General features: G+C 43.9%; 1 protein-coding gene across 1 annotated transcript in view; it reads right to left on the reverse strand.

The window, feature by feature from the left end:
* CA6 (carbonic anhydrase 6) overlaps positions 1–13902 on the reverse strand; it is a 68143-nt gene that overhangs the window by 4523 nt on the left and 49718 nt on the right. The window contains exons 5-8 of the mRNA XM_068240701.1: positions 12607–12673; positions 10238–10395; positions 7294–7411; positions 2125–2229 (exon numbers count right to left, since the gene is read on the reverse strand). Coding sequence (XP_068096802.1) covers positions 2125–2229; positions 7294–7411; positions 10238–10395; positions 12607–12673 — 448 coding nt within the window. The remainder of the gene's footprint in view (positions 1–2124; positions 2230–7293; positions 7412–10237; positions 10396–12606; positions 12674–13902) is intronic.

Here is a 13902-nt window from a genome sequence, read left to right on the forward strand (position 1 = left end):
TCCTGGGTATCTACAGGATACCCGCCATGTCCTTTCTAGTCTTAGTAGTTTCGTGTGGGATGGTGGATTTACATGGGTGACTTTGGATGTCGCTTCTTTGTACTCCTCCATCCCACACGGGTTGGCAGCAGAGGCCATTGAGTTTCATCTCAATAAGTATTCGTCTTTTGATGCCTCTTTGCGGACCTTCCTTTTGAGGGCCGTGGAGTACCTCCTCACACACAACTATTTTATGTTTGATTCAGGGTTTTATCTCCAGAGGTGCGGAGCTTCTATGGGGCTAAATTTTCCCCCTCCCTTGCCAACCTTTATATGGGTTGGTGGGAGGAGCTCCGCATTTTTGGAGATGACACCCCCTTTGCCTCCCATATCATTTGGTATGGGAGGTTTATTGATGATTTGTTGTTGGTGTTGGGGGGGGTCCTCCAGGCCTTCTAGGAGACTTTTTGAGTTATGTCAACTCTAATGATCTCAATTTGAAGTTCACCATGAACTCAAATGACAGCAAAATTGATTACTTGGACCTGACCTTGTCTGGAGATTCTTTGTCTCATACAGTTTCCACATGTACTTATCGTAAACCCACTTCAGGCAACTCCATCCTTCTTGCTAATTCTTGTCAGACCTAGAAACACCATTAATGCGATTCCTACAGGAGAATACACTAGAGCTGCTCGAAACTGCTCCGACCCTCGAATGTTGGAGCAGGAATGTAAAAGAGTAGAGGAAAGATTGAGACAGAGAGGGTACACACATAAACAGTTGCAGTTGGGACGCCTCAGGGGGACTAGGAAACCACGATCTGAACTTTTAAACATTAGAGATTGGGAGAAGACTGGGTGTGACAATGTGACTTTTGTCACCGAGTATAGCCTGGAGTATATTAAAATCATTAGCATCGTTAAAAAGTATCTTCCAGTGCTGCATTCAGATCATAAACTTAAGGATATCCTAGAAAGGGGGCGCCGTTTCTCAGCCAGAAGGGCACGTACCCTGGGATCGATCCTTTCTCCCAGTCTTTTCCGGTCTCTGCCTTCGATCCGTACCCGCACTTGGCTTGCTACTACTGGTTCCTACCCCTGTGGCTTCTCAACTTGCAACTATTGTCATTGCCACAAACGTGGCAACTCGATCTTTTCCTTCTCATCTAATTAACATTTCCCCATTAAACAGTATGTTAACTGTAATACCAAACATACCATTTATGTTATTTCCTGTACATCCTGCCAAATCCAATATGTGGGTTGTACAACTCGTAAATTAAGAGAACGTGTAGCGGAACACTACTGTGGTACCAACTGGAAAACTTTTCGTAAATCGGCAGTCTTCAAACATTTTGAACATATACATGATGGTAATTTGTCTTCGTTCATCTTCCAGAGGGTAGAACGAGTAACCTCACCTATTAGAGGGGGTGATACTTATAAGCTATTACTTAGACGTGAGGCCTACTGGATTCACAGATTGGGTACTCGCACCCCTAGTGGCCTTAACACACGGTGGGATTTAAACCTAATTTATGTGCATTAATACATTTACTAGTTGCTTTATCTCCCCTGTCATAGCTTCATTCATATTTATGTATGATTATAGCCTGCGCAGCACAGCCAGGCGGACGTCCGATGACGTCAGCGCGCCGGTGTGGGACGCAGAAGTTCCGGGCCTTGGAGCGCAGAAGAGCCCGACCTGGCAGCCGGCCTGGCCAGGTCGGGTCGGCCACCGGAGACCACCGGGAGCCTGCGGAGCGGCGGCGAGGGCACCTCCTGCCTGCCACGGGCTGGAGGAAGCCCCAGGTAAGTGGAAATTGATTTTTATTTTTTACCCACCCTCCCTGAACCTTCCCTTTAAGCTACTAGCCTATTTCCTATGGAGAATGAATAGGCTGAGGCCAGAAGTAGCTATTGCAAGCTCCACTTCTGGGGACTGGACCAAAATGAAACATCCTATGGTCAGAATCACAGACTGTGGCACTGATCCTTGAAGAGGATCACTTTCAGTGGCTGTATGAGGGTTGTCAACACATGTGGGAACTGCCTGTGCTCACACTGCTATGCAAGATGTAAATATGGATATTTTGCTTTTTAAGTGTGCCCAGAGTTCCGCGAAAGCAAAAATCTTTCTTGCCTGATCGACCTTTTCCAGTTGCTTTTGGCACAGTTCTCTTCACATCGTCAATTTCACGCACAAGCTTGTCCAGTTTAGTATTGAGATCAAGTTGGCAAATATCTCCTGGGAAGATAAAAACATAATCACAGTGAAAAAGAGCTGAGGCACATACCAACATCTAACAGCAAAATGCCAACTGGAATAGCCGGGATTAAAAAAAATCAACTAAAATGCAAATTGTGGATTTGACTGGACTGGAGTTTGCAGGAACTATACCAGAACTTGGCAAGGGCAATCAGATTGAGGAATTATCAATTAGCAGAAGAATTAATCAGCTGCCAGTTCATTGATCAGCAGCTTCGGAGCCTTATTAGCCATTGCAAATCTCCATTTTAGGCTCCACAACTTCAGCTTCCCATCAAACCTTCTTGCTAATTAATATAAATTAATGCTGTTCTCATGGTAGAATGCAGAGGAAAAAGAAGCATTCTTGAAAGTGTTACCATTATAGCTGCTATCCATACTGTGACTCTAAGTAGCTTAAAGTGAACCAGAGGTGAAAATAAACTGATGAGATAATTATATTTATCCTCCTAAATGACCTTTTAGATATCCCAAGGTTTTATTTTATATTTAAACATTGAAAAAGTAGATTGAATGTTTTATTGTCTCTGCTCAGTGGCAGTCTATTAAGTATTCCAGAGTTAAAATACGTTAACTATCTATCCCATTCCCTCAAGTTGTATTCTGCCAGGAAAATTTTCATGACTGTAATTTGCTTATCAATGAGCTTTACTGTGGTCCCGACAAGGCACAGACAAGACAGAAGCTGTCACATGCATGCCTCAGGCAACAAAATAAAAAAAAGATAAAACAGCCTGGTTATTAATGTTTTGTACATTTTTATCTCATCTTGTCACATTTTGCCTTGGGTATACTTTAACTTAGCTTTTATAGGAATTACAGGACACTGGCGTGTAATGGTTGCCACACTCATAGAGATCCTGACTTAAAAATGAATGGCAGTAGTCTCTTATTTTACCCAAAGCTGTATCGTTAAGTATGAATGAGCCTCTGTGAACTCCAGAAAAACATTATAAAATAGGTTATCTACTGCAGCGTTTTTCAACCAGTGTTCCACTAGTGTGCCGCGGGACGTTGCCTGGTGTGCCGTCCTCTTCTCCAACTCCCGCCCATCCCCGCGGCCGCCGCTGTTATTACCTTAGCAGCGGCCGCTCTCCCCTCTCCAGCGCAGCCCCGTTTCTAGGGGCGTGCCAGGCGTGCGACAGCCCTGAGCGCTGTGAGGGACGTGGGCGCAGTCAGGGCTGAATATCAAACAGGAGTTCCGAGGTTGTGGGCGTGGCCTAGGGCGACAACTATAATCAGCGCAATATGGGCGGCTGGCTAGCACTTACCAGCGATAGTGCTATTTCTGATGCCAGCCCTACAGCAGCGGCGCCCCCCAGGTCCTTCTAGCCTCTCTCCCCCAGGCAGACTTCTACGACATGACAGGACTGCACACTGCACAGTAACTCCTATCTGTGCAGCTGTCACTAGAGAGCAATCTGCTACTATCAGCAGCTGCAGCCATGTTTTTGTAGCCCAGCTTTGTATGTATTGTCTATGGCAAGGAGACCACAGCCTCCTTGCACTGAGGACACTTTTTGGGAGGCTGTCTTGCTCTGACAGCCTCCATCACACAGGCATGTGGCTGCTTCCCCTCCTCCCGCGGGCTTTCTGAATCTATGCAGCATCCAGCATTGCCTGTGTGTCCCCTTCAGCTGGAAGAGAGACCTGTGTTCAGCCAACCTTCATCAAACACAGCAGCAGCCAAAATGCCTGCATTATCCTGTTTGTGTAAGTGTGCTAAGGGGGGAGAAGTCTGGAAGAATGTGTGTCTTTCTGAGGTGTGTGTGTGTGTGTGTGCGTGCGTGCGTGCGTGCGTGTGTGTGTGTGTGTGTGTGTGTGTGTGTTTTGTATTGCTCGCAGAGTGTGTGTGTGATGTATTGCTCGCAGAGTGTGTGTGTGATGTATTGCTGGCAGAGTGCGTATGTGTGTGTGATGTATTGCTAGCAGTGTGTGTGTGTGTGTGTGTCTGTGATGTATTGCTCGCAGAGTGTGTGTGTGATGTATTGCTGGCAGAGTGCGTGTGTGTGTGTGATGTATTGCTGGCAGTGTGTGTGTGTGTGTGTGTGTGTGTGTGTGTGTGTGTGTGTGTGTGTGTGTGTGTGTGTGTGTGTGTGTGTGCGTGCGCACGTGTGTGTGTGATGTATTGCTGGCAGAGTGTGTGTGTGTGTGTGTGTGTGTGTGTGTGTGTGTGTGTAGGCACGACTGATTGCTTCCAGTCGATTACCAAGGTGATCAGGAACGATTGATTCACTCTGGAATGGTACTGGACTGGTAATGGATACCTTTAGACTTGGCTCTCACTGTGCCCAGCTATCCACCTATACTTGGCTAAACCTATACCTAGCTAACCTATACTGGCTGCACCTATACCTAGCTTACCTATATTGTTGGCACCTATACCTAGCTTACCTATATTGTTGGCACCTATACCTAGCTTACCTATATTGTTGGCACCTATACCTAGCTTACCTATATTGTCGGCACCTATACCTAGCTTACCTATACTGGCTGCACCTATACTTGGCTAACCTACACTAGTGGCTGGAAAGTGTACTGGTTAAGGGCACTGCCTTGAACATGGGAGACCAGGGTTTGAATCCTGGCTAGGGTCTGTACCTATTCAGTAAGGAGTTCAAGGCAAGACTCCCTAACACTGCAGGGTGGCCTCTTGAGCGCGTCCCAGTGGCTGCAGCTCTTGAGCGCTTTGAGTCTGACAGAAGAAAAGCGCTATACAAATGTTTTCTATTATTATCTATACTGGGGCACCTGCAGCTGGTTAACTATACTGGTGACACCTATGCCTGGCTACCAATACTGGGGCACCCCATGCCTGATTACCTATACTTGGTCCGTACTATGGATTCGTGAGTCGGGGGGGGGGGGGCGCAATTTTTACACCCTCGACCTGGGTGAATTTTAGCCTAGAAACTGCCCTGCTCCAGCGCATGTATTTATTCAAGCAGCGTATCTCCCGGCTGCTCTGTGTGTGATGCGCAGGAAGCAGGGCTCGGTTACCATAGTAACGGCGATACATATCGCCGCTACAGGAAGCCGCTGCCATGCTTCCTGCCGGATCACACAGAGCAGCCGGGAGATACGCTGCTTGAATAAACACACGCGCCGGAGAGGGGAGAGCGGCAGCTGTTAAGGTAATAACAGCGGGGGGCACCACCTACCCATAATGGCTATACCGGGGCACTATACTAGCTATCCTGGGGCACTATACTGGCTATACTGGGGCACTATTCTGGCTATACTGGGGCACTATTCTGGCTATACTGGGGCACTATACTGGCTATACTGGGGCACTATACTGGGGCACTATACTGGCTATACTGGGGCACTATGCTGGCTATACTGGGGCACTATACTGGCTATACTGGGGCACTATACTGGCTATACCGGGGCACTATACTGGCTATCCTGGGGCACTATACTAGACAAGACAAGACAAGACAAATAACACTTATATCGTGCTTTTCTCCTGGCGGACTCAAAGCGCCAGAGCTGCAGCCACTAGGGCGCGCTCTATAGGCAGTAGCAGTGTTAGGGAGACTTGCCTAAGGTCTCCTACTGAATAGGTGCTGGCTTACTGAACAGGCAGAGCCGAGATATCCTGGGGCACTATACTGGGGCGCTATCCTGGGGCACTATTCTGGCTATACGGGGGCACTATTCTGGCTATACTGGGGCACTATACTGGCTATACTGGGGCACTATACTAGGGCACTAAACTGGCTATACTGGGGCACTATACTGGCTATACTGGGGCACTATTCTGGCTATACTGGGGCACTATTCTGGCTATACTGGGGCACTATGCCGGCTATACTGGGGCACTATTCTGGCTATACTGGGGCACTATTCTGGCTATACTGGGGCACTATACTGGCTATACTGGAGCACTATACTGGCTATACTGGGGCACTATACTAGCTATACTGAGGCAACTAAACTCCCTACACTGGGGCAACTATGCTAGCTATGCAGCCGCACCCTAGCCCCCCCCCCCCCCCCCCTAGCCTGCTGCGCACGGCACTGACCACTAGGTCGCGCAAACACCCAAGGGCCGCAGCCCCCGCCCCCCCCCCCCCCCCCCCGCGCGTTCACCGGAGAAAAATTTGGTCAGAAAGTGTTCCCCGGGCCGAAAAGGGTTGGGAACCACTGATCTACTGAATCACCCGCCTAAAGGATTCAACACAATATTTCCCTTTCAAACTAAAAATTCTATTCAAGAAACTGAATTTCCTCACAGAAGTTAGAATACCAAAAAGACACTCCTGTAAAAAGACACTCCTCTCACTATAGATGACATAGATATTGAATGTGAATCAGCAATGCTTGCAGTAATAGCGAGATGTAAAATGTAAATAATCCAAGGGGTCTGCATGCTCGAAGTTAGAATGAAGCCTTTTTTATTCATAAATCATGACAGTAGTACATTCGCAGACCAACAACCATTCTGGGGCCCCGAGGGGTCCCTTTTGTCAAAGTAACAAAACAGAATGGCACAGGATGCACCCAGATTTAGTATATTTTTTTCCGTTTTTTTTGTCCTCTAAACCTAGGTGTGTCTTATGGTTAGGATTGTCTTGAAGAGTGATAATAATGTAATAAAAAAGTGCTTAATTTTTACAATAGTTATGTATAAATAATGTATTAAGTGATTGTTCATTGTAAAATCTTTCCTCTCTGATTTACATTCAGACATTTATCACATGGTGACCTTTTTACTGCTGGCAGGCGATGTCACTGGAAGGAGATGCTGCTTGCTTTTTTGGCAGTTGGAAACAGCTGTTATTTCCCATAATGTAACAACGCTTCCACAGTGTGATGTCAGGACCTCAGAGCTGTGAGGTGCTGACATCACACTGTGGGAGGAGTTTCACCACAAAAGCAGCCATACAGAGCCCCTGATGATCCGTTTGTGAAAAGGAATAGCTTTCTCACGGGAAATGGGGTATTAGCTACTGCTTGGGATAAAGTTCAAGTTCTTGGTTACAGTTTCTCTTTAAGGACCAAAAAAACATGGTAAATGCAATGATAAATTGTACTCACCTTTTTTAACAACAAAGGAGGATAGTACCACGCGGTCATTTAGAGGCTGAGCGTGACGGTAATCATTACGCAAGGTCTTATTGTGCCAGTCTAGGAGGGTGCCTTCCAGTAGCTTGATCTGCAAAGTGTGTTATGTTCAGGGTTATTTACAGACATTATATACATTGTAACGAGATACAGTTGTATAATAACTCCAAAATATACGGTACTTATACATATCACAATTCAGTCTTGTGCAGATAACTAGTAGAAGACACAGCAAGAGGAAGATATTTTGCAGATTATGTGAAAAACAGTGCTTGTAACAGTGTACTACTTTTCCGTGTTATTGCAGCATTTTGCGGCTGTGGTAGCACTTTTAGAGCTAAAGGGGAATATGAAGAGACCCAGATAATCCAGCTGAACACTGAGAAAATATGAATGTTTCCAGCAGAGCGGGAATAAGAGATCAACATCTCCAATCTGTGATAAAATAATGTGCAGGTAACTGAAGGCTACTGAGAATAATCCATAATTAATCAGCTACGGCCTTGGTTTGGTAGAGATAAATAGGTGATCTGATCCAGTAGCAGAAGACTATTTAGTGAGAGGTGATGTTCATCCCAAATGTTATTGCATTTGGTTGGACAACTTCGGTGTTGGTACACACATTTTTTGAGGGGAAAGCATTGGGACATGATGTTTAAAAATAAGGGTACTACCTCAGGTGACAGACACTTCTTAGCAACACATTTCTTTAGGGAAAAGAGTATGTTGGACATAAAGGATTTTTGCAAAGGGAGAATCATCATTGTATTTTATATTGCCCAAAAGAGTCTAAGACAACAAGCAAACCCATCCTGTCATACAAGAATGCCACTACAGATAGTCTCCTTCTTACAAACAACTCAAGTTAGAACATTTCAGAGATACAGTGGGATGCGAAAGTTTGGGCAACCTTGTTAATCGTCATGATTTTCCTGTATAAATCGTTGGTTGTTACGATAAAAAATGTCAGTTAAATATATCATATAGGAGACACACACGGTGATATTTGAGAAGTGAAATGAAGTTTATTGCATTTACAGAAAGTGCGCAATAATTGTTTAAATAAAATTTGGCAGGTGCATAAATTTGGGCACGGTTGTCATTTTATTGATTCCAAAACCTTTAGAACCAATTATTGGAACTCCAATTTTACTTGGTAAGCTCAGTGACCCCTGACCTACATACACAGGTGAATCAAATTATAAGTAAGAGTATTTAAGGGGGTCAATTGTAAATTTCCCTTCTCTTTTAAATTTCTCTGAAGAGTAGCAACATGGGGGTCTCAAAACAAGTCTCAAATGACTTGAAGACAAAGATTGTTTACCATCATGGTTTAGGAGAAGGATACAGAAAGCTGTCTCAGAGCTTTCAGCTGTTTGTTTCCACAGTTAAGGACATATTGAGGAAATAGAAGACCACAGGCTCAGTTCAAGTTAAGGCTCGAAGTGCCAGACTAAGAAAAATCTCGGATAAACAGAATCAACAGATGGTGAGAACAGTCAGAGTCAACACACAGACCCTACATCATCCTGCTGCAGATGGAGTCACTGTGCATCGTTCAACCATTCGGCGCACTTTACACAAGGAGATGCTGTATGCAGAGGAAGACTTTTCTCTGCCCACAGCACAAACAGAGCCGCTTGAGGTATGCTAAAGTACATTTGGACAAGCCAGCTTCATTTTGGTATAAGGTGCTGTGGACTGATGAAACTAAAATTGAGTTTTTTGGGCATAACAAGGGGCGCTATGCATGGAGGAAAAACAACACAGCATTTCAAGAAAAACACCTGCTACCAACAGTAAAATATGGTGGTGGTTTTATCATGCTGTGGGGCTGTGTGGCCAGTGCAGGGACTGGGAACCTTGTCAAAGTTAAAGAGAACCTGTACTGAGTAAAAATATTTAAAATAAACACATGAGGTAACTTTAAATGAACATTACATAGTTACCTTGCCATCAGTTCCTCTCAGAAGCTCACCATTTTCTTCTGAATTTTTTTTTAGTCCTGTAAGCGAGCTCTCTCGCTTACAGGAAGTGAAGGGAAACTTTTTTTCTTCTAAAAGAAGCCCATCGGTCTTTTTAACGGGGACTTTGATCAATGAATGGGAACTGTGTTCCCATTCATTGATTACTGGGCTAATGACCGGCGGAACGGGAGCACGTGGGCGTGCGCGATCGCGCTAGGCCACACGCAGCAGTGCAGATGCAGCCTTTTGGACGTAATAGCAACGTCCAAAAGGCGAAAGTAGTTAAAGCACACCTGAAGTGAGATAGGTATGGAGACTGACATAATTATTTCCTTTTAAACAATGCAGATTACCTGACTGCTCTGCTAATTCTCTGCTTCTAATACTTTTTGCCATAGACCCTAAAGACGCATGTAGATCAGATATTTAACTAAAGTTTGACTGAATTTCCCACATGCTTGTTTAAGATTTGTGGTTCAGACACAACTGATGTATTATCAACAGGATGCCACACACCAGGCAATTTGGATGTTTAAAAGGAAATACATTTGTCAGCCTCCATATCCCTCTCACTTCAGTAGTCCTTTAATGAAGTGCCTCTTTAGCTCAGGGCCGGGCCGAGGCATAGGCTGGAGAGGCTCCAGCCTCAGGGCACAGTGTAGGAGGGGGCACACAGTTCATTCAGCTGTCATTCCTAATTGTGTTTGAAGCAGAAAGAAATAAGAAAAGGAGATACATGGCAGTGACTACAAGCCAGATAACTAGAGATTAAGGTGTTGGGGGCCCTGGGGTGCCTCTTAGTCTAAGAGCAATCAGTATGTGATGCTGGGGTGGAGGGATGGAAGGGCGCACTTTGGTATCTCAGCCTTGGGTGCTGGAGGACCTTGTCCCGGCTCTAGCTTCTATGTTCCTGTATATTCCTGTAGATTCTTTCAGTGTGGGAACTTTACCTGGTTCTGAGAGAGGATAACTTTGGAGTCAAACACTGTCCACAGCACATTCTCTGTACAGGGTGGTGTGGTGAGGGAGCCCTGGTAACGGTAATAGTTTTCCAAGTTATCCGGCAGCATTGCCAGAGGATTAATACTTTTCACTTCGGTTGTTTGGCCTACATACAAAAACAAAAGTGTGTCACTGCTAAAATAAAGACATTAAATATGAGAAAGAAAATAGACACAAACAATTCGCTAAACATATATCCATAAACTTACAAAAAACAATTAATTAAAATAAGAAAAAATTAGCAATCTTTAGTCTAATAAAAGTAGGCTTGTGATTTCAGTGACGACATATATAGAGGACCCTGTCACCCTTATCGCAGTCTGTCGCGTCGAACAAAAGTGCTGCGTCCCATCGCAGGAGTAGTTATAGTCCTACGAGGCTCTAACATTGAACGTGGTGTGGCGTGGTACTGGGGGTCCCATCATGACAATGCAAGAGTAACTGTGCATCATGCACATTTCAACCAGAAGCAGGGGTGCTCGGATAGTACTTTTTAAAATCCGAATTGATCTGGATCCGGATACTCAGATATCCGGATCCGGTTCGGATATACGAATTCGACCTTTTAAATATCCGCGTGAACACGGATATCCAGACGCATTATCCGCGGATATCCGACCTATTCGGATATCTGGATAGAGAAACCGGAAGTGCCCTTTAAAATGCTTCCAAACGTTTTAGAAGATAAAAAAACACCCTCCTCCCTACTCCTCCTCCTCCTAACTGTTCATGGATCTTGTCTTCCAGGGATTTGTAGGATGTCAAAAGCAAGCTCACATACATTGGCCAGGAATCGAACCCAGGGTGGAGGAATCCGAATCCGATAGTGTAAAAAAGTTCAGATATCCGGGTTACCCGGATATCCGGAATCCGGATGAGCATCCCTGCCCAGAAGTGAGCCATATTTTTTTTGGAAAGTATGCCTCACTATATGGTCATACCGCTGCAGTAACGTGTTGTGCAACTGCACTGCAACAGACTGCATAAAGTGTGAAAGGGGCCTTACTCTCTGCTCTATAACACGCCTATCAGCAATCCTACTATTAGTAAAAAAATTTGATTTCAGTATACTATGCTAAATCGGAAAAGATTTTCTTAGGTGTGTGCGTTCTGTATGCACACAGTACTGTCAGCTTGCAGTAGTAGCTTAGTAGGGCTTTTTTCATTTTTTTAAGGTCACATTCACAGTGCCACGTTGCAGAGCTGCGTTATAAAGTCTTATAGCGCAGCTTACCGCACTGCAGTGCTAATCCTATGGGCCGTTCACAGTGCCACGTTAAAGTCGCGTTGAAAAATGTTGTGGCGTTGTGGTAACTCACTGCTTACAGTGCGTTACCTCTAAACGCAGACATGCAGCGACTTAAACATTGCATTAAAACGCAACGTCCCATGTGAATGCGACCCAGAAGAAAACTTGTGCGTGGTGGGCTGGTACAACCACCTACTAGTATGGTATTTTTTTTTTCATTTTGACCGAAGTATTTTAAAAGGACAGAATACATGTATTATAATTATTAAACTGGACAAGCAGACCGCTACGTACCTCCTTCACATATCGGCAGTGCCAGGCAATCCCTCCACAGAACAAGAAAAATGCCCACAGCACACCGCAGGATGATAAAATCCAGATTGCCTTATTGGTACATCCAGCAGACAGACTGGTAGCTGGTGTGTTTCAGGTCCTTGGTCATAACTAAGACTTTTGTGTCTGAAATGCATAATCTACCAGTCTGTCTGTTGGATGTACCAATAAAGCAATCTGGATTTTATCTTCTTATGGTTGTGCAGACATTTTTCTTGTTCTATTATTTTTTGTTTCTTGATCAACAAATGTATTATTGGATTACTATGAATGTTATAATTATTTAATATTATATACTTGTCACTTTTATTTTATATATATTTTTATATATATTTTTATTATTTTTTTTGTATAAATGTTTTTTATGTTGTTCCCAACAATCTGTTCTCTCCTAAGTGAGGAGAGAACAGACCTGGAGCAGCATCTGTGTCTCTCCTGGCCATCATGTGATTACAGTGATCCTGCAGATCATTTGACTTGCAAAGTGCAGACTGGCTGATCTGGTTCAAAACTGTTGTAAGTGTAGCAGCAATAGTACAGCCGCCATATATGTGAAGCACAATGACGGACAACTGACAGTTGACTGCTGTATACATACTGCACAGCAGGTGTTAATAAAGTGGTTAAAGAAACTCTGTCATAAATGGACATTGACAAAAGTCTGAGACATATTTAAACTGTTTAGACTGACAACTTTAATCAGTAAGTTACCAGCACGGTTCAGTGTATGAGTACCTGCATAGCGAATTGTTGCTAGTTTGTGAATGAGCTCACTGTAGTAGGTGTTTTCAAAAGGACCATCCTAGAAATACAAAGAAAAAGGTGATTTGTAAAAAAAATGATAGTAAATGTCTTGGTTTTAGGTTCCATTCAAAGTTTAGCTTTTTCATCACTATCAACCAATAGGTTAGTTTTGTTTATTATGGTCAAAATTGACATAAGAATGGGGTGAAGTAATAAGGCTAAAATAAGGGCTATGATAGCGGAAAAGGACAGCTGCACAGAAAAGAGAATGCTTGTATAGACATTGTACAGGCCAATCATAAACAACCAAATTGAGTAATGGAAATCTAGGGTCTAAAGCACTAGACTTCTTAAAAAGGCAAATTAGTAGTACACAGTACACAGTAGTATACAGGATCTTCTCAAAAAATTAGCATATTGTGATAAAGTTCATTATTTTCTGTAATGTACTGATAAATATTAGACTTTCATATATTTTAGATTCAAATACACACAACTGAAGTAGTTCAAGCCTTTTATTGTTTTAATATTGATGATTTTGGCATACAGCTCATGAAAACCCAAATTTCCTATCTCAAAAAATTAGCATATTTCATCCGACCAATAAAAGAAAAGTGTTTTTAAAACAAAAAAAGTCAACCTTCAAATAATTATGTTCAGTTATGCACTCAATACTTGGTTGGGAATCCTTTTGCAGAAATGACTGCTTCAATGCGGCGTGGCATGGAGGCAATCAGCCTGTAGCACTGCTCAGGTGTTATGGAGGCCCAGGATGCTTCGATAGCGGCCTTAAGCTCATCCAGAGTGTTGGGTCTTGCGTCTCTCAACTTTCTCTTCACAATATCCCACAGATTCTCTATGGGGTTCAGGTCAGGAGAGTTGGCAGGCCAATTGAGCACAGTAATACCATGGTCAGTAAACCATTTACCAGTGGTTTTGTCACTGTGAGCAGGTGCCAGGTCGTGATGCAAAATGAAATCTTAATCTCCATAAAGATTTTCAGCAGATGGAAGCATGAACCCACTTTTGAACCAGAAACAGCGGCAGAAGCGCCTGACCTGGGCTACAGAGAAGCAGCACTGGACTGTTGCTCAGTGGTCCAAAGTACTTTTTTCGGATGAAAGCAACTTTTACATGTCATTCGGAAATCAAGGTGCCAGAGTCTAGAGGAAGACTGGGGAGAGGGAAATGCCAAAATGCCTGAAGTCCAGTGTCAAGTACCCACAGTCAGTGATGGTCTGGGGTGCCATGTCAGCTGCTAGTGTTGGTCCACTGTGTTTTATCAAG

The sequence above is a fragment of the Hyperolius riggenbachi genome, chromosome 6, assembly GCF_040937935.1.
Source record: "Hyperolius riggenbachi isolate aHypRig1 chromosome 6, aHypRig1.pri, whole genome shotgun sequence".
Lineage (NCBI taxonomy): Eukaryota > Metazoa > Chordata > Amphibia > Anura > Hyperoliidae > Hyperolius > Hyperolius riggenbachi.